Genomic DNA, 21211 nt, shown 5'->3' with positions numbered 1-21211 from the left:
TTAAAAAATATGTTTTCTTTTCAGTTTTTTCCTATATTTTTCAATGTTAGAAGCCACTTTAAAGATTAAGACAATGTTCGCACATAACGGTTCCGTTTCGCTCCGAAACGAAATGAAGCCATTCTATTGGCTAGAAGTGACGTATAACTTGAATTCAACCAATAAGATGGCTTCATTTTGTTTCGGAGTGAAACGGAACCATAGCGTGTGAGCGTGGTCTAAGTTATACAGTGGAGTTTCCGTAATTCGAACATGCATGGAAAACGTAAATTTGTTCGAGTTAAGAGCTTTTGAGTTATGAAGTAAGGTTTATAAGGCATTGTTAACTGAAGGGAGCATCATAAAAATTCTTCATGTTACAGAGTCTCGAGTTAAAGAGGTTCGATTTATAGAGACTCCACTGTAATATATAAAAAAGCTGAACAATTTGGATTGTTCCAAAAGAAAGTATTAAGAAACAGGATATAAATAAAACAGACAGATTATTGACAGTACTTACTAATCAGGCCACGAGGTGAATTGGAAATGTCGAATATATCTCGTTTCTTTTTCTTTATTGTTATTCAACCGAATACTCCTCACTTTCCACGCACTGCACTCTTTCTCTTCGAACACTTCCACAAGCATATGTCCGAATTCCGCTTTACTACCGGACGACGTTGTGGAGGAGGCTGATCGAGTCCAGTAAGGATGACATTTTAATTTAGTGCCTGTCATAATGATAGAAGGGAGAGAATGTCATGATTTCTTTCTTCCCAATAATATTTTCAAATTCTAATTCTTCTATCAATTCTTGGTTACTTTTGGACAAATTTTAGTTTACACGCTTTCTTGTATACATGACATAGGTACATACATCAAGCTAAAAACTGGTGTTTTTGTTAAACCTTTAGGTAAATATAGGAATCATTGGTCATTTAAAATAGAAATGCTCTAAAGATGCCATTCTTAGGTTCTGTTGCCAAATTTTATGATGGTGATTCTTTGTATAGTTTAATATTTTGGATACTATGGGGTATTATTCTTATAAAAAGCGTGTAGGTTTAATTTAGGGCTGTCTAAGAGACGGAATTGGCCGTAATGACGTCACAAGGCAAAAATATTTGGACAATAAATGATTCAGGAATGAATTTGCTGCAAAGGTCAAAATACCTTCAATTTCTTTTGTTAACATGACAATGATGGATGAATTTTGTTCCCATACCATCCGCCAAAAGTCTTCGAACGTTTGAGGGATTGGACCTTGTGTTGCTATGAAACTTGGTGAACGCGGCGTTAATTCCTGTGAATGACAAAAAAATGCGTTTTACCATATAGTTTGTAAAGTAATGCATCTAACACGGGTAAATCAAAAAACTGCACAAAAACTTTTTTCACATTTTAATATCTTTAAATACTTTTTCACCAGGAAAGGTTATTTTATCACGGATAAAATGGGAAAGGGAGAAAAACAATGAAAATATGTAAGAATCAAGCGACGAACGAACGAACGAACGAATAAACGATAAATGGTATTACATTTATGTGTGTAGCGTTTATATAGTCATCCGACGAAGTATTCAATTTCACTCGCGAGTGGTCCCCTGCAACAAGAAAACAACGTGAAAGGATATGATGATTATCGATCAAGTCAATGACAATATTAGACTATACGTTTGTTCCAAACTCTACCACCGCTATTTTTCCCGTATAATACCACACTGCTGTTAAAATTCGCGTATATAATTTCCCGCTTTCACTATCTCTTTATTTAATGGACGCTAGCATAGTCTAATAACATGCAACTTAGCCTCATATTTTATACTATCAAATGTTCTACCACAAAAAAATCTCAGAAGATCGTAACGTAAGGTTACTTTGCTTTGTACAATACCCCGTTGGTTCTTTTTCAAGTCGACCTTATTTATAGACAGATTGATCTCTCAATAAAGATATGGAAAGTTAATCGTTGATTTACTCACATGGCAAGATGTCACGGTATCGATTTTTAGAGGTATTCTTTTCACCGGCAATGGCTGAGAAACTTTTGATGTCCATTTGTTCCTGTTTGGCCAAGTCCTGCACGATAAGATTGAAAATACATTTAAGCCAGATTGATAGTATAAAAAGTGAAGTCTGAATCGCTCTGGAGAAAATGCCGAGCTTGCAAAAGGAATGCAGTTTTTAAAAACGAATCATCAAAATAAAATAGCGCGCGTTGATTGTTCTAATTGACAATATAATGTCATTTTTCTAAAATTATAGGAATTTCAAAGTACAGGATGAATATTTTCCTTTGTACTATGCCCTGGTTAGGGTAAACGGATAAAGGAATTGAACTGACTTACTTCCCAAATGATTTTGAAGCCATCAATATACGAGTTTGCTTGTGGTTTACATAAACTTTTGCAATGATTGTTAAACTTCTCCACTTGGATAGACAGTTCACCAATATATTTTCTCCATTGTTTTTCATCTGGTTCACCGACGTAAAAAGAAAGGCGGCCAAGTTGCCTGGCTAGGTGTCTGTGATCTATAACTCCCTCGAGGTCGTCTAGTTGTACGCCTTGTCCGTTCGCACATAAAATGGGCGAAGAACGAAGTGATGATTTAGCTGAAGTGTTAGGAGAATTCCCTCCGCGCGGTGAAGAGCGGACGCTTGTGATTGGTGAATTTCCTCCGCGCGGTGATTGTCGCACGATTGGATGTTGGTCGCCGAATTTCTTCATCATTGAAGGTGAATTGATGGGACTGAAACGATTATTTGGGTTCTCGTTCAAATCTTTCGGGATGACTCGTTTCACCGAGTCCAAAGTCGGTGTACTAGAGGTTGAATTGTCGTTTTTCGTTTTGCTGTCCACGTTGCTATCGGCGAAGGGTTGCCGTGGTCGTATGACGTCATCGTGGGAAGAGGGTGAAATTGGGAGAGTTTCTGAAGTCGGTGTTGCTGGAATGATAATGGGAGATGTCGGGCCTTGAGTTGTGATCGTCGATGGTTTGATTTCGACGTCTTTGGAAGGTGGTTGCACTTCTTGAGTTCTTGGGACTATCAAGTCGTTTTCAGATGACTCAGAGTCTCTTTTCAAAGTTCTTTTAATATTATTGATACCATCTGTTATAAGGTTTTTGGTTTGTTCATCTTTAGGAGAGAGTGAGTCCGGTGTCCGGGGAACAATGTATTCAGTGTCCGAAGACTCTTCTCGTTTTAGGGAAGGTTGAGTTGGTGGTGAAATCATCTCTGGAGAAGATTTAATTTCTTGTGATAGTTTGCGTGGCACTATGTACTCATTTTCGGAGTCCTTCGATTCTTGTTTGATTGGTTGTTTCACTTTTTGATCTAGTTTGGGTTCGTAGAAAGGAATTTTGTCATTTTCAACTGTTGTAGCTAAAGAGAAATTTGGAGTAGATTCATTAGTAGTGTTTAAAGAGGAATTTGTTGAAATATTATCAACAGAACTTTCCAAAGCTCGTGGTAAAATAACATCTGGCGATTGTCGGTCGACGTCTGCTGGGGGCCTTGGTGAAGTGCCGATGGTTGATGTTTCTTTTGTCCCTTGAAGAGGTTGCATCAAAGTTGTTAGTGTTGTGTTGAGAGTCGTGGCCACACTTGGTGAGGTTTTCAAAGTATCTTTTTGAGCTAGTTGTTGTTTCAAAGCGAGGATTTCTTGCTCCATTCTATGTTTTTCCGTATCCTGTTTGGTGGATTCTTGCTGCAGCTTGAGTAAGTCTTTAATACTGGCTAATTGCGATTCCAGATTATGGATTTTAGCTTCTTCTTCAGATTTGTCAACTTTTTGGTTTTGTGTTTGGAGCATTGCAGCTAACATCTGTTGGTGTTGTTGTTGTTGCAGCATCATGGTTTGTTGAAGTTGCATCTGTTGCATACTCAACGTGTTGATCTCACTCTGGTAATTTGTTGCCGGTTGTTGTTGAGTCTGCTTATTCAATATGTTGGAAATGATCGTATCGTGTTGAGAGGATGCCATGAGAGGCTTACCGGTCAACAGTGAGCCCGGTGGTACCATTGAGATGCCGGAAGGACCCGGGTACGGTTGCGGAGTTATCGGGAAATCTGGCACTGATGGAGCTATCGGAGGAGCGCTTGGCGATTGAGGAATGATTTGCTGGTTTCTGATTGGTTGAATTTGACTTGGCTGACTGTTGATTGGTTGAATTTGACCATGTTGGCTCATGATTGGCTTGATTTGTTCAGGCTGACTTCTGATTGCCTGAATTTGGCTAGGCTGGTTGTTTATTGGTTTAATTCCTTGAATACCTTGATTCCTGATTGGTTGAGCTTGGTCAGATTGGCTTCTGATTGGTCGAATTTGCTGCTGCTGAAACATCATTGGTTGTTGAAAGGCAGTAGGAATGTTTTGATTGGCGCGTGGAGTTACTAGCTCTGGTGAATCAAGCATTGAAGTTGCCATTGAGTTTGGAATCTGAATTGGCGTAATATTATTTCCAGAAAAGGACTGTTGATTTTGGGGCACAATTGGTCGAGATGTTGGTAAATTTTGTATTGATTTTTGCTGCGGAATCTGCATGTTACTCAGAGAGGCTAATTGTGGATTTGATATAGTTTGGATTGAGTTCGGCTGAGAAATTTGAATGCGATCCATAGAGGTTAATTGAGGATTGGAAAAGTTTTGCATCGAGTTGGGTTGAGAGTTTTGATACTGTTGCATAGACTGCGGCTGTGAAGTGCTCATGTATGGTGACATTGGAGGGGTGTTATGGAATTGTTGTTGAGATTGTGGTGGTGGGAAGATGTTCTTTTGTTCTTGTGGTTGTTGGTTGATCGTGGGTCGAATTTGTTGTTGTGAAGGTATTGGCATAGGTTGCGCGTGCCTTGATTGTTGTTGTGGTTGTTGTTGTTGTGGTTGTTGTTGTTGTGGTTGTTGTTGTTGTGGTTGTTGTTGTTGTGATCTTATGAGCTGGTTTGGTGATTGCATTTGTTGGCTTTGATTCTGAGGTTGAAAGTGTTGTTGGTTCTGTAAAGATGGCTGTTGATTTTGTAGGAAATTTTGTTGGGAAAATTGTTGTGAATTTTGCTGTGAAAACTGTTGCGGATTCATGGGTTGTATTTGTTGTAAATTATCCTGTCGCGACGATTGACGTTGCATTTGAGAGTGGTGTTGCTGTGGGTTGTTGGTGAAGATGTCTTGTGGTTGGTTGTTCTTCTCTGGCATTAATGGCTGTGGTAAGTTGTTGGACATGGATGGTGGTACAAAATCGTTCAAAAGGGTGTTTGGCGTCAACGGAGGGCGCTGCTGGGGCGTTAAATTTGAGTGTTGTGGATTCATAGGTCGTTGTTGTTGGTAAGTGTTTTGTGGTTGATTCATTCTTGGATTTTGCGGACCGGTTTGCGGTTGAAGTGGCCTCATTTGAGGCACCATCGGCCTTTGTTGAGGAAGAGGACCACCAACCCTGGGTGGAAAGCCTCCTCGAATTTGTGACTGGTGAGGCTGCGGGAAGCGTTGGTCTACACCAGGACCCGGTTGTCGAATATGCTGCCAGTCATTGGTGACAGGACGGACCAGTCCTTGATGTTGAGGGGAAGGAGCTCCCGCCTGAGAAGTCGGATGTCTGACTCCTCCTTGTGGGAAGATAGGCTGTTGACCCATTATTTGTGGGCTACCTGGTTGTTGTGGTCGAATTATAGGCTGGGGTACCTGAGGACCCATTGGTGGCCTGATATTGCTTTGTGGCGTCAAAGGACCAGTGGACGATTGTCGAAGAGCGTTTGGTGGGATCATAGGACGGATGCTTCCTTGAGGTGGAATTGAAGGCGGACCTTGGGGCGCCACGAGCATTCGGTTGCCTGAAGACCCAACAGGCGGCATTCCAGATTGAGATCCCGTATGAGGCAATCTAGGCTGGTGTCCTTGAGATGGAAATCGATTCGGAGGCATATTCTGTGGTTGTAAACCTCCTCCTGGTCCTATAGTCATATTCGGTCTAATGTTGGCTATATTTTGCAGTGGAAGGTTTGGATTTTGTGGTCTGAACGGTTGACCAGGAAGCTGGTTTGGATTCATCTGGGGCGGTGGGCGTTGGAGAGCACCATGTGGACCCACTGTTGGATTCGCACCGGGTATGAAGGGCGGGCGAATAGCGGTTATTGGATTAATGTTTGGTATTTGTGTTGGTGAGGTTGCTCCCATAAGGGGCGGCTTTCTTGCGGTTGGGCGGGAGGGTGCTGGTGCAACATTTGCCACTAAAAGAGATAAGAAAGTTAAGAAAACATATACAGAGATTGAGATTTTCTATTTGATTCCACATCATATATAAAATGATTTCCTTATACAACTAACAAATTGTTCAGGAAGAAAATCAATACATTTTTCAAAACTTTAAGGGTCTGTTTACATCAGTAAAAGCAAGACGTAATTATTATACGGTTGAAGTTTCTAAGTCATCTGAGGAAACCTCTTTCACAAAGGCTGGAAAGGCTCTTGTCGATTCTTATAAAATAACAACCTGCGTTCCAAATTTTGAAATAAGAAAATTGTGTCTTGAAAGATGATCTAAGCTTAACCTATTCTGCATGCAAATGTAGATAGGGCTTATTAAACTTTAGTAATTAAGTAAATCACTTAAATGAAATCGCCAAGCAGCAGCGATCGATTTATTAATAATGACATAGGAGTTGATATAAGAACATAATAGATGATGTCAATTTCATTGCTTTTTATAAGCATCAAAATTTGAATATTATTTTAATGGTAATCAACTGAATACTGAATAATTGGGAAATTTTCACTTCCAGCTTCACCACCAACCTTGTCTAACAGATTGTCAAGACTTCTTTTTTTACGGTTTGAGCTCATTAGGAAATGGCGTTGAAAGGAAATTTGTCAAAAGCTGTAGCCTTTATTTGTCAATTTCTCTCAGAATGTCAGATTTTTACATAATCTTGCTTATTAGAAAGTTACACAGTCAGGAACTATTGCAAATTAGGCTATGATGGCCCAACGAGGATGTTCGCCTGATTAGATTGATAGTTTTTTGGTTTTGCTGATCTTATAGATATGTTATTAAGATATTAAATTTACACTTGATAGATTGATTAAATATCAAATTGAGGAAGGTCTTTTATACGTTTTTTTATATATTTTAGCTGACAAGGTTGTTTATAAAATCTAAAAGATAAAACATGTTTCTAAAGCAAAGTTCGGATTACGTTTGTTTACATTAATCTTGAAATAATTTCGACTGTACTGCTGTATATATGTAAACATAATTTTGCTGAAACAGCGTAATATTTAAAAACTGAATATATTTTTCAGTCCGCTCAAATTTTACCCAATAAACATTCGGAACTTATTCAAATAAATAAGAATTTGACATTTTAAGTTAAATATTGACGCGGATGTTGAAATCCAAGTCAAAAATTGGAATTTAGTTCCTTCCAGTCTAATTAGGCTACAATTTCTGGCTTAATTAAGCCATCGTATCCAAGTTAGGCCAGAATCGGCGAACGTAGCCTAATTTGCAATAGTTCCTGACTGTTACAGAGGAGTTACAGAAATTTAGTTTAATACTTTCTTAATAAGAATCTAAAGCAAAGTAGATAAAAAATTTATAGGACGGAGTAAAATCCTAATCAGCTTAGACCAAAGGCAATTGAACAGAATAGAAGCAAGCCGATTACTTTGTCTGCTCTGTCCACTTTATAAAATCTCTGATTGAATTTCAATGTAAGGCTACAAAATGTTAAATCAATCTCCTTTTCTTTCCTAGCGTTCAAACATATGTTCCGAAGATATTTCCTTTCTGATTACACTGGAAACGAGTCTAAAGATTCAAACGGGAAAGAAAATTCAGTCACTTGCAATATTTACTTTTCCTTTCCTTGCCTTTTCTTTCCTTGGTGTTCAAACATAGGTACCCGAAGGTAATATTTATTATTCATTTACACAATAACTATATATGAATACTTTCCAGTAAAAGCCCCCCCCCCCCCGGGAAATTATGTCAAGTCCAAAACGTGGTTGTCTGTTAAAAGATTTTAAATTCAAACGTTCGAATCCCGTAGGGCGTTTAGCGGAAACCGAAAGCAACGTAGCAGACCAAACGGCTCTAAAGCTGGATACCCGTTATATGGGAAGCCAGACCAAAAAATTAAAACATCATTGCACTTACCAGATTTAGAGGGTCTTTTCTTCTTTCGGTCATTTGAAAATTCGACGATTTTCTGATGCAATGCATTGACTTCTTTTTGAAGTTCTTTGAAGAAAGGAATACCAGAGGACCTGAAAAAAATGGAAAAAGGTGTAAAGTTTGGTGGCTGACCAGGAGATGAAATTACAATTTTCTTATTCCATCTCTTTTCAGCCATACATCTCAGACCTTTCGAGATAATCTGAGGTTCGTCTCAAAATATTCTACCCTTTTTAGACCCAAAAATAGCGTCTCAGTCGTTTGAGGGCCCCGTACTCCCTTAAAAGTGCCATCAAGTTAGATTCAGGTTTTTAAAGTCTTTATTTGTCACTTTTAGGAGTGATACCAATTCTGTAGGAAAGGCCGAGCACCTGATAACATACCTGATTCTGTCTTGAAATGCTAGGAATAGCTTGATGTCATTCATGTATCGATTGACTTCCCTATCAAACCTGTAAAATGACAGAAAACAAACGATCGAAGGAGGAATAAAAAATGGTCTTTTGTTTTTATTGGTGCATTATACAAATCCAAAAACAATTATCAATATTATTCACTGCCTACAAAGTTGAACATAAAGCTCTACACTTCTAGAATCTCCGCTGGAGGCCTATCTATTGGGCTGTTCCATATGTATCCATTCATCCATGTACACGGCCATCCTGTATGGATTTACAGGAGGGGGACGAACTAAAATCAGTATTTCAACCCCTGGAAAAATATTTAAGAATTTTTCTTAGACTCCCTGGATGGAAATTCTTCTCGATTCGTTCTCTGGAAATTCGTCCGTCCACCCCCTGTGCTGTATGGATATAAAATGGAATTGCCCACTTTCCATAGACTGGCTGTATTTCGCTAGATCGTAGATAGGGACAGTGGGAATCTTGTTTATCCATTCATGCGCGTCACTAATTAGATGACGAGGCAACAACATTCGATTGTAGTTGAAGGAACACAAAACGATGCAATGAGCATATAGACAAGTCCACGCTGTAATGACTTTAAACAGTAAGTAGCCCATTGTAGATTGTGAATGACATGAATGATTTCACAATGAAAATTTTCAAACTTACTCTCCTTTGCAGCCAAGTTCCTTTTCTCTGGTCACTGCATATTTGGCATTTGCTTCAGTCAGGGCCCTGAATCAAAATAGTGTGAGAATTATGTATGTGTAACCTTCCTTGTCAAAGTATAAAATCAAACCTCATGATGAAACTGAAGATTGGACCACAAGAGTTTTTAATGGAGAAAGTCAAATAGTCTGATAAATTTTCCAGTTTATTTTCTTTTCGTAACAAGTGATATGATATTATCTGGCTAATCAACATTAAACTCAAAAATAAATAACAAATCAGGAAAAACTTTTTGTGCCAAAAATCAAGCAATTCCTATGAGCCAGTCCCGAAAAAAACTAATAACTAAACGAACGAGCAGACGAACTGTTAATTTAAAGGACCTCTAGGTAGGTTCAAATAAATAATCGAATTGTAACATATGCAATATATGCAAGACGCTAGAGATGATTCGAAAGGGGGTCTTACTGTATGATATTATCTTGTGCGGAGAGGTTCTGGCGTAAATATGCAATATTCTTGTCATGTTTCTTGATTTGCTCATCAAAGAAAGCTTGTCGGTTTCCGCCGTCCTTAAGAACGACCAGTTGGGCCGTCACATCGTCCTTGTCGAACTAAATGCGAAAAATAAAAAACGTAATGAAACTGGAAAGTTTTATTAAAGTCAAAGTTATATTTTACATCAAGTACTATCTTTCTCCAGCTTTTCTCTTTTTCTTTGATTCGAAATGTATTGCGGATTGACCCTAATGAATTCTCAATCTGCAAGAAAACGAGAAACTCCTAAGACAGATGCGTTTTATGCGACACTCTAGCTGGGGAGATTAATTTTTGAGTGTGAATTACAGATAAATTTGTAATATGAAGGCTGAAATAAGAAAGAGTTAACTACATCATGTATTCTCCCACAAGGATTTTCCAACTGCTAACAATTAATCAACACCTATACTTCAGCATATAGTTTATTCGTGATATATGCACCTCTGCAATGACTTCATGAAATTATTCAACTTTTCTATTTTTTTTTAACCCAATACGTCACTTTATCCATTGCATAAGTGACGTATTGGGTGGAAAATTTTAAAAGTTCTCAGAAGACTCTCCAGTGGTGCATATCATGAATAACATAAGAAAAAGCATCAGACAAACTATCATATCACTTGACCTTTATGTATCCCTGGACCAAGCTATATCCGCTATTGAGTGCACTTCACCACGCCATTAGGGTACCACTTTTCAACTCCGATCAAAGATTTTGCTTTGCCGGTATTGAGAAACTTGGTCCAGGGATATATAAAGGTCAGTGATCATACCTCAGTCCGCAATGTCTGCATGAGCGATTGACGTTGTGTTCTCATCTTGTCAACTTTACCCTGTGGGAAAATAATATTGAAAAATACCGGGTCGATTTTTAACATTTTTGAGGATTTTCAGAAAGTAACTTTTTTATTTAATTGAGCATGACTTTTGATTTAAGAAATCAAATTTTATAAATGACCGATCAAAATTTAAGTTTATTTTTCTTCTTTCCAATGAAATAGATAATTTTTAGATTTTGAGAAAATTAATTTTAAAGAGAGAAACATTTTTGTTGCACACCCGGTATCATCATTTCTTAGCTTCTGTAAATGTTGAAATCATAAAAAAAGGACCCTTTAAATTAAAGATTTTTCTTCGGGAAATTATGAATTTGAAAAAAAATTGGAACTGACCAGAATTTCTCGAATTCTTTGCACCAATGCGTCATCAATAGAATCTGAAAAACAACAACAAATGATGCAATTAATATGAGATTGACTGAACCTTCGTAATAAAAATTCAGAGCTTAGGAACAAAATTCCTCACCCTATCGCATAAACATTAAAATAAATTTGTTGAGCCGAATAGTTAGTTTTTGTCTGCTTCTTTAACTTAAAGACATCATTAGATGTATCTTATATCATTTACTTAAACACCATTTTTAAACAAAAGAAAGGACAATTTTCTCCCCTCCCTCGCAACGGGAGGACAAGTTTTGAGAAATCCTTTTGTTAATTTTGCTATGTCAGCATAAGGCGCATCACCTTATTCTACATCATAAAAAAAAATTAAAACAGGGTAAATGGGATCTAGTGTTAGAATATGACTTTTGGTTTTGTAAATGTCAGCCTGAAAGAATTTACTGGAGGTTATATCGTGGTATGCACCACTGCAATGTCTTCTGACATTACATTGTGGACACAATAGATGATTGGTTGTAAGTGACGTAAAATCAGTCAATATGTCACTTTCAACCTATCAGCTGTTGGGTCCGCCAAAGACATTGCAATGGTGCATATCATGAATACCATCCATCATAACAAATGTGAAAATCATACCATCAACAACGTGTAAAGAAGGTAGTGATGCCAAAATGTTCTTGGGATCTCCACTCAAGAATTCGATCATTGATTTCTTCTCAATAATTGTTTGTACCAACTTCATGTTGACTGTTTGCTGAACGAAGGAAAGCAATGAAAAAACGCAATACATTTTAATATATTTTATAAGAATATTCATGGTGAAATTGGGCAAAAAATTAAGAATAAGCTAAGAATAACATCATCATGGAATTCGGTAACTGAACCTAAGAATGGATATTTTATAGAACATTTTTTTAACTGTAAATTAGCAATCATCTCTCACTAAGGCTAGATACCTTTACATAAATGCCTTTTGATGCTTCAGGCGTGTATTATGTTAAAATGAGGTTAGATTTTGAACCTAACCTAAGAATACCATAAGAATATTTTAGGATGATTTGCCTCAAAAAATCCATGATTGTAAGAACCAATAATTTTGGGACACGTTCACTTGTTCTTTCTTGATTTTTTTAAATGTTCTTAAAAAGTTATAACTCATTTATTGACTTCAAAGGGGCCTGAAATCAATTTTAGATATTTAGGAAATTTGAAGCTGGGATTATTATTGATTTGTTCTTAAGATTTTGGTCGAAATTAAACCTCATGTTCTTTTAAAACTTTTCTTATAAAAAAGCGTGCAAGAAGAAATGCGGGACGCGACTTGAATTTTGAGCTATTATACATCAAGGTGAAAAACGAGAATGAAAGGAAGTTGAATGTTGCGGTTAAAGAATTACAAGCTAGATGTCATGGATACGTTAAAGAAAGGAACCATGTTGCCAATACAATTCAAGCTCAATTTTTAGCACTGGAAACTAAACTTACCACTAAAATCGAAGAGACAATGAATGCGAAACCTATAGATAACAAAACGAAAACAAATTCAAAGAAAAGTTTTGCCGAAATCACGAAAACCAATGACGAGTTAAATATATCCAGCATGAGACAAATACTTCGCAGCGAAAAAGTCGAAGAACAAATGGAAGAACAGAGAAAGCAATCAAGGAAAGCTAACATCATCATCCATGGAGTGGAAGAGAATGGCAATAGAGATGACAATGATTTCGTAAACGAACTCCTAAACGAAGTTAAAACACAGAGCCAATTTACGTCTCCCGTATTGGTAAAGAATCAAATCGTATACGACCAATCAAAGTTGTATTTAATGACGGGCATGTAAAATACAAATTTATGAGAAACTTAAGAGAATTGAAGCAGTACGATAAGTACGCCAACATGAGCATCACAGACGATTTAACAATAATGGAAAGAGACCAAGTAAAAGAATGGAGAAGTAAAGCAAACGAGAGAAATCGAACAATGCCGCAGAGCGATTACAAATGGAGAGTGCGAGGAAGTCCTCAAGGAGGACTATATTTAAAAAATATATTTTGTAAAACAAGATCGGTTTAGAGAGGACCTGAACGGGCCTGAAACCGTATTCTGTATAATAATAAAATAATACATTAAATTTGAAAAAGTAGTTCGAAAGTTATTTCCAAAATACTGAATTTTTTTCAATGTCGAAATTTTAAAAAATCATTAAAAACAGCAATCTTGCTATAAATAAGACAAAAATATCAAAAACATAATTTCATTGTTTTTTTGGTTCTTTTTTCTATTATCTTATATCTTGCCAACAGTTTGTCCATCTTATTTGCATGTCATAAACATTTCCAACACCAGCAAATTCAATGCAAACCCAAGTTCTTTGAGAAACTAGTCGAGGAATAATGATCTATTTTTTCAAAAAATTTCTCACATAGCACACACACATAAAATCAAAACCTCTCTTGGAGATTTCCGAAAAAATTTTCAGCTTTTCCGAAAATGTTATCCCACATGGGAATATTTTGTTTTACCATATTCTTAAATTTGTAACAAGTTTTGATGAACACAGCAGGGGGGGCACGCAGTTACTACAAGACATGATGTGTAGTAAGTGCTTTTTCAACACTTTTTTTCAGGACCACCACCCTTTGCAGTTACTACACCTTGGTAGTAACTGTTTTCAGAAAAGATTTCCAGGTACCACCCCTGTTTTTGAGTGATATCATCAAAAACATGCTCGAAATTACCCTAAATTGTGATTATTTTTCAACCTAAAGCCATTTTTGTGCTAGATTTTCTTTTAATTTACTTGGTTAACAGCTGTTGAGAACATTTTAATGATAATTAGGAAAAGCATAATTTCAAAGTTGGGTCTGAGAAAAATTTCAAATTTTTTTTCGTCCATTTATAACAAAAATATTTTTTTAACAAAGAATTTTTTCACAAAAAAATTCATTTTTTGTGAAAAATTTTGAAAGTTCTTTAAAAAGAATTAAAATATAAGCACTTACTACACCAAAAGTGTTAGTTTTAGTGTTTGGCACCACCCCCAAACAGCAGTTACTACACTGTGTAGTAACTGTTTTCATAACTTCTGAATACAGTACCACCACGGTAGTAAGTGTCATACTGTCTTGTAGTAACTGCGTGCCCCCCCCCCCTGAACACAGTTGCATTTTTTGGTATTTTTATGTGTAAAGAAGGTAAAAGTGTCAAGTTTGCTCGCTGTTTTTGATGATTTTTTTGAAATTTCGACATTAAAAAAAGTCAGTTTTTTTAAAATAATTTTTGAATTACTTTTTCAAACCTAATGTATGATAGCTCAAAATTCAAGTTAGAGCATCCTCTGTACGATAAAAAAAGAATGAACAAGAAATTTAAATCCTGAAGTTCACAATATCTCGACAAAGTTGTATACTTTTTTTGGTGCACCCGGTATACTTTTGTATTGTGTCATGCTAGGTTTGAAGTGATCAGAATTATTCATAGGAGACCAAGAAAGGTTAATGGTTTCTAGACTTGATGAAAGTCATAAGTAGGTATGAACATAAGATTTTAGAAGTGTTTTAGATTCCAGTCCCTTTCTAAAGGCAGAAAAAGATTACTTATATTCGCTTTGGTTGTTCAAATTGTTGATAATAAAAAATTGATTAGTTTTCATGCCACTTTTGAGAAGCTTAAAAAGCATAATTCTATCAGCTTAAAAGTGTTTTAAGTTAAGCAATTTAAGTTGTACCGTTTCAAATTACAATCCATGAATATGAACAAAGGCGCGCTTTCATTTCATAAAAAAGGCGGCGAGACTTGTTATCGAAATTATTTAGAACTATTTTTGAAAACAGTCATATTTTTACCAAAGGTTTTGTAATATTTCGACTTCCCTCGAGAATGTCAAATTGATTCATTCGTAAAGTTCGTAAAATGATAGTCTTGAATAAGCCTTAACTTTCTGTCTAAGCTTGTTGGAAATATTTCTTACAAATAAGTCAAAGCCGTTTTTTATTACTTTTGTTCATAACCACAAATTGATTTAAATCAAAGATTTTTATCATCCTTCAAAAACATGTAATATAATACATATTCATTTTTTCTATAATATCATTTTGTGTGACAAAAAGTGCAAGAGCAATGAGAGAAGTGAAAGGAGTCTGATAGAAGGTATTTCTGTTTTTTTCAACTAAGTGTTTTCTCGTTCGTACTCAAACCTCAAGTGGAGATTTGAGTCTTCCACGTTTTGAAAAAGTTCGGTAAATCATATTAGCCTTAGTACTGACTTGTGTAAAAAAAATGGTTTTAGAGCGCCTTATCAGTTAAAATTCATTCGAATTTGTAGAGGCGCTATGTTTGCATAAATCAAATGTTTTTTTCTATAATTGATGAAAGTTATGTAACTTTATCAAACTGAAAATCCTCCATAGATAGAGAGTTATATATATTATACTGTGAAAACTCTCTTTTGTAGGATGGGTTAGGTGAAAAATGTCTTCGTACGTTTCTGTAGCCAATGCTATCAAAGAATTCGAGCACTGGCTTCGGTTGACATGCTTTCTACATGATCCTATAAAGAATGCTTTACTTCAAGTGCTTCACAACAAGTTAAAGGATCCTTCTTACCAAGGAATCCCTGACAACCCTGTTGCATTGTATCAATTCTTTTTGAACAACAAAAACACTTTGAATCAACTTGTCAAGAAGAAATTGCTTAAAAAAGAGCAGTTAGATTTACTTCTACCGCAAGGAGGAAATCAAACATTCTCATCAGAGTTCGATGTAACATTAATCGCTTTTCTCATCCAAGATTTTACTACCCTACCACCGCCAAAGAAAGGCTGGAAAACCAAAAATCCTCCCCCAACTGATACATCTTTGGCTGCTTTCGTCATAAGAGCTCGTGAATGGAGAAATTTCATCAACCATATCGATGCAAAGACCATCGATCTTTTACTTTTCCAAAAGAAATGGCAGGAAGGATGTGACATCATCAATGGTCTTCGTTACCAATACAACACAAAATTCCTGGAAACTATGCCTCTGGACCCAAAGCACGATTCTGTTCTTAAAGGATTGAAATCGTGCATGGCAAAATTTAAATCAAGCCAGAAAGGTCTTTCTACAGGGATTCAAGATCTTCAAAACGATGTTAGCGACATTCAGAATAACTGTGCTAACATACAAAAGGATGTGACTAATATCAAACATGAAAATGCTGAGTTTAGTAAGGACTTGAAAGAATCCCAGAAAAAAGTCACAGAAATAGAGAACACCGTTAAAAGCCAAGATCAAAGTATCACCGACATCAACAATGATATCGATGGAAGATTTGATGAATTTGCAAGCCAAATCGAAAGTATATCTCAAGCTGTTGAACTTCACAATACGTTAGATCCGAAGAAATCAAACACTGGTATGTTACAAGGTTACGATCATTTTCCAAAAGGTTGTTTAAGTGTCAATAGAAGCAGTGATAGCTAAGTAACCTTTGGCGTAACTGTCGGTAAAGAGAACTAAACATAAAAAGGAATTAAATTTCGAGCCTCCCTTGTTCTAAAAATGAAAATAATTTTTTGATCTAGGCATGATCCTTAGTCGTGGAGGGTTGTTTCTTTAAGTTTTTTTCTCCAACCTTATAGAAAATGATGATTGTTGTTTGACGGAGGTTCGCCAGTACGTTTCATCTGAAATCGGTGACCAAAAAGACAAACTGTTACAAAGGCTGGGCAAAGAAAACAACAAAGGTTTAAGCGTAGAGGAAGCAATCGAAAATGTTTCTTGGTTGGATTTGAAGAAGAATTTATTGAAAGTTGGACGACACGACATGGTGGATCATATTGAGAGAAATACTTTGATCACCGAAGGTAATGAAGGGAACTGCCATAATACCAAAGTTTTTTCAATTCCCTTAAAACAATTCATAACCTTGCTCAAAAAAATTATCTTCTAAAGTTACTTATTAACGCCATGATTTATATGTAATAACTTTCCAAAAATAAAACTTTAAATGTTTATTTGTTTCCAGGGTTGTATGCTGCATCAAGATTATTGAAGCAAAAAACGATCAAAAAGTTGATCGACTTGCTTGTCCAAGAACCATTCTCGCCCTCCACGTCTAACACATGTTATGTGCCAAGGGAAGAGCAATTTGTCAATTTAACCATCCTCAATAGCAAGGAGTATGAGGAGCGGTTGTCGAATTCTGATCGCGAAGTGCTGATGAAACAAAGATTCAAAGAACGAGAAGGCGTGACAATGAATGAAATTTTCAAAGTAAATGACGAAATTGTCGTAGTAAGAGGAGTTGGAGGTTCGTCTTTGTTTATATCCACTGCAGACTTTTTATGCACAGAAAAAACGATAAAGATCTATATTTTTAGGAAGTGTATAAAAAATGTAATGTCTGAATGTATACTTTGAAAAACCATCCAAATGGCCCAATGAGGCTAATAAGTCTTATATTTCAATACACCACTCCAATAGTCATCGAAATAATGCTTTTGTACAAAAGCTAACAAATTTTCCATATTGAGTTTTAAGTATTTTAACTATCTATCGTTTAAGGAAGTGGAAAGACAAGTCTTGTCGGGATGTATAACTTGAAGTGGGCCAAAGGAGAACTCGACACTGGCTTTCAAATCGAATTTATGTTTACTTTTGCATGTCGAGAATTGAACAACATTGTGGACCAGAAAACGACATTAGAGGAGCTTTTCAAGACATGCTACCCTGAAGTATTTGAATTGATCACTTTGGACGATTTAAGGAATCTGGGAAGCCGAGTAATGATTATTATAGACGGAATTGATGAGCTTCACAATATATACGGTATTGAAGACAAATCAACGACTGCAAAGCCACACGCTCAGATCGTCCGACAATTAATCGATCAAAATCGTATACCCGGACATAAAACTTTTATTTGCGGAAGACCGAAAGCTTGTCAATTTTTACGAAACACTTTACTGGACTCTAAGAAAACGAAAATTGTTGAAGTTTGTGGATTCACAGAGCAAGCTGTTTATGAGTACGTTAGAAAGTTCTTCAAAGACAAGAAAGAAAAAACTGAGAGATTAATAAAGCAGCTTGAAGAATCTGATAATCTAAGACAAATGTGTACGATTCCAGTTTTTCTTTGGATTGTGTGTCATATATTTAATGAAGAGATTATACCAGGTAATCTTGAAACAATAACTGAAATATACTTTTATAGTTGGCTCGTGTTTCTACGAAACCACTTTCGTATTGAAGATTCTTCGGAATGCTTAGACTTCTACTCCATCGTCAATAGTCAAAAGATATTGAGGTCCATACTCACCCTAATGAAACTTTCTACCAAACTCTACATAGACAACAAAGTACTTTTCTCAGCCAAAGAAGTTGAAGGAGTTCAATCTGAATTCGACTTAGAGAAGACAGGCTTTATAACAAAGTTCGAAGGTGGTGCACAAAAGGAGCCGACGTACCAATTTGCCCACCTTGTTTTTCAAGAGTTTTTTACTGGAGTTTACCTCTGGATTACAAGATCTACATCGAAGTATTCGTCGAACCGAGAATTGACAAGCTGTTTACCAACCCTTTTAGGAATACAACGAATGCTAAACGACAAAGAAAACGAACTTTTTATTGGATTCGTTAACAACCTCCAGCAGATTTCCGACGAGGCGCCAAAAACATTGAGTGCGAAGGCAAAAGACTTGTACAATCGATTAAAATTTAAGAAATACATAGCAAACAATATGGAGTTACCAAAATGTATGGTTCAAAAACAGACAGTCGTCATTGACATGAATGAAACGAAATGCACCGATTTTTTAGCTTCTTATTTCGAATCCCGATTTGAAGTTAAGAGTATTCGTCGTTTTAAGAATTTCCAAGCTAAAGGTTTTCACTATAATCGTATGGACGAAAGGAATGCCCATTTTTTCGTGACTCGGCACAATTTACTTGCCGAGCTACCACCAAGCTGCCAGGTGATCGATTCTTTGTTAAAAGTCGAAGATGAATTTCAAGATGAATTTCAATATGAAGAATGGCTGAGTTTTGTTTATGAAGGACAACATTTAATTGATAAATCTAAACTTCCCCAAAATGTGGCAATTGACGATTCATATCCCGTGAACAATGAAAGTTATTACTTTTTAGGGTCCCTTTACTTTTTGACCCAAATAACCCAGATGGAGCAAACAGATCTACCTGCTGAATTTCTTTTAGATAATAAGTTACTAGTGGGCGGCTGGGATTTAAAAAAACTTGAGAAATTCTGCGATGTTGTACATAAGGAAAATCTAGAACTTCACCAACTGGATTTTTGCTTGGTTAATATTGAGGGTGCCTTGAACTTTGACATCGAGAAGCTGATATTTATCTTGCAACGTACCAACATCAAGACGATCGAAATACCAGAAAATTACATCGAGGTCCAGGAAACCAAAAACAAAGAAACTTTTGTATTGAAAGATACAGCACAACATTGCTCGTCCTTTATTGAAAGACTAGAGAAAGAGAAATTCACTGTGATCAGAAAAGGATTAAGCTTTGACCAGGTGAAAGGACACTCACCAACTTCGGAAAAATTAGAGGATATCAACCACCTTTTACAGAACTCGAATGTCGGAACTTTTCAATTTCCGATAGATCATTATGATTGTCGTGGTCGACTTTGGATCGATTTCGATGAAATGATTTGGTTGTTAAAGTTAGAATACCTTAACAATTACAAAATCGATTTGAGTAATATCCACAAAGTAACAATCTTTAATTACGGGTCAAAATATAAAAAAGTTGAAAATTTACTTGACGAGATAAACATCGAAAAACTTTGTGTGAAAGCTGACTATTTTGATGGTATAGAAAATGATGTTGAACTTATAAAATTGGGAAAAAGGGCTGTTGGATGTAGCACGCAACACATTTCAATTTATCATTTCATAATAGAACCTTATATCTCCTTCAGGATAAAGTTCGAAGAGAGTATCATAAGACTCGATTACTCTGATTGTGACGACGTAAACAATTTTGTTGAGTGTTATATAAGATTATACGAACATTTTTCACCGAAAAATCTCACGTTTGGAATCAGTGACGAAGATATCGAGGTGCCTAGTAGACTTGAAACGGCTAAAAGAATCTTCAGTTATTCAATTGAAAAGGGAATAAAAATCCTCATGCAGTGTGGTAACGATGGACATATATTTTTGACCGACAATAAATTTGACACGTACGAAAATCTTCAGATAGATATATGTATGTATGATTGAATAATTTTAACTTTTATTTATGCTCTACGTTTTTTTTTTTTTTTTTTCATTTTCTCTGAAATCCTCTTTAGCTCTTTAATTTAGATTTCTAACTTTCTGCTTCATTCCCTCCTCTTAACATTAAAACAAAGCAATAAATTAAATTCAAACATCGATTTTTGGACTCGAATGGACTTGAACACAAAAAAAATGAAGCTGGCAATATCTAAAACATCGATTACAATGGGTCAGCTTCATTTTACAACAGAAAATAAATGCGATAAAGATGCCCAAGTTTCCTTCTTTTTGTATTTGGGATTCGATAGGTTCGATGAAAAATAATGGAAACGGAACACTCACTGCTTCTCCATGGGTATCTCTACATTGAGTCAGCTTTTTGTCGTATTCTCTTAAAGTTCCCATTTCTCTGCCAGAATTTTCCTGATATAAAGAAAAGAAACGAGTCGGCTGTTGATAACATAAACGAGTATTAACTTTTTATAAATAATACAATAGGTTCTTCACTTCAAAACAAACGAGTAAGTTAGTTTTACGATGAAAATATTTTGAAAGTAATTTTTTGAATTTCTTTGCGATAATTTTTTTATATTATGTACTATCATATAATATCATAATTCCAAAAGATTTAGGATATCTTTGTAAAAGTTATATGCTAAGCTATATGTGGTTCTTTTAGGAAACGGGACAAATTTTTTAATATAATAATTCAGTATTGGCAAACCTGTGCATCAATTCTCATTTCTTGATCCAGAATCACTTTGGAATCCTTTATAAGACCATCCAGTTCTGAACTTAAACCAGCAAGTTCTATACAAAAGAAAAATGTAAATGATAATTAGTGGGCTTAGAATTGAAAGTTTATTTCTGATTTGATCTGTAAATTTTCAAATTTATTTTTATACAGTATGATCAGGCAAATTTCTTCTCTGTACTTGATGGCCAGGTAAACCAGTCGGTTTCAAAAAACTAGTTTTTATCTTTTTTTTTATCTATTTTATCTCGTGAGAGCCTTTTAAATAGATATAACATT

At 35.9% G+C, this 21211-nt stretch overlaps 2 protein-coding genes across 2 annotated transcripts in view; one reads left to right on the top strand and one right to left on the bottom strand.

Annotated features, from left to right (window-relative positions):
* The window catches only part of LOC136805041 (uncharacterized), a 39739-nt gene that overhangs the window by 8060 nt on the left and 10468 nt on the right, over positions 1-21211 (bottom strand). The window contains exons 16-29 of the mRNA XM_067061580.1: positions 20903-20988; positions 20521-20601; positions 11576-11693; positions 10931-10974; positions 10532-10591; positions 9687-9832; positions 9219-9284; positions 8529-8597; positions 8128-8237; positions 2328-6199; positions 1962-2058; positions 1519-1583; positions 1153-1282; positions 500-710 (exon numbers count right to left, since the gene is read on the bottom strand). Coding sequence (XP_066917681.1) covers positions 500-710; positions 1153-1282; positions 1519-1583; positions 1962-2058; positions 2328-6199; positions 8128-8237; positions 8529-8597; positions 9219-9284; positions 9687-9832; positions 10532-10591; positions 10931-10974; positions 11576-11693; positions 20521-20601; positions 20903-20988 — 5155 coding nt within the window. The remainder of the gene's footprint in view (positions 1-499; positions 711-1152; positions 1283-1518; positions 1584-1961; positions 2059-2327; positions 6200-8127; positions 8238-8528; positions 8598-9218; positions 9285-9686; positions 9833-10531; positions 10592-10930; positions 10975-11575; positions 11694-20520; positions 20602-20902; positions 20989-21211) is intronic.
* LOC136805042 (uncharacterized) lies at positions 15384-20260 on the top strand. Its single transcript, XM_067061581.1, has 4 exons — positions 15384-16334; positions 16561-16785; positions 16947-17231; positions 17486-20260. The coding sequence occupies exons 1-4, from the start codon at positions 15410-15412 to the stop codon at positions 20179-20181; spliced, it is 4131 nt and encodes a 1376-aa protein (XP_066917682.1). The 5' UTR covers positions 15384-15409; the 3' UTR covers positions 20182-20260.

This window comes from Clytia hemisphaerica, unplaced genomic scaffold, assembly GCF_902728285.1.
Source record: "Clytia hemisphaerica strain Z4C2 unplaced genomic scaffold, Clytia hemisphaerica genome assembly, whole genome shotgun sequence".
In the NCBI taxonomy this organism is placed as follows: Eukaryota; Metazoa; Cnidaria; class Hydrozoa; order Leptothecata; family Clytiidae; genus Clytia; species Clytia hemisphaerica.
This window is presented reverse-complemented; position numbering and strand designations above follow the sequence as displayed.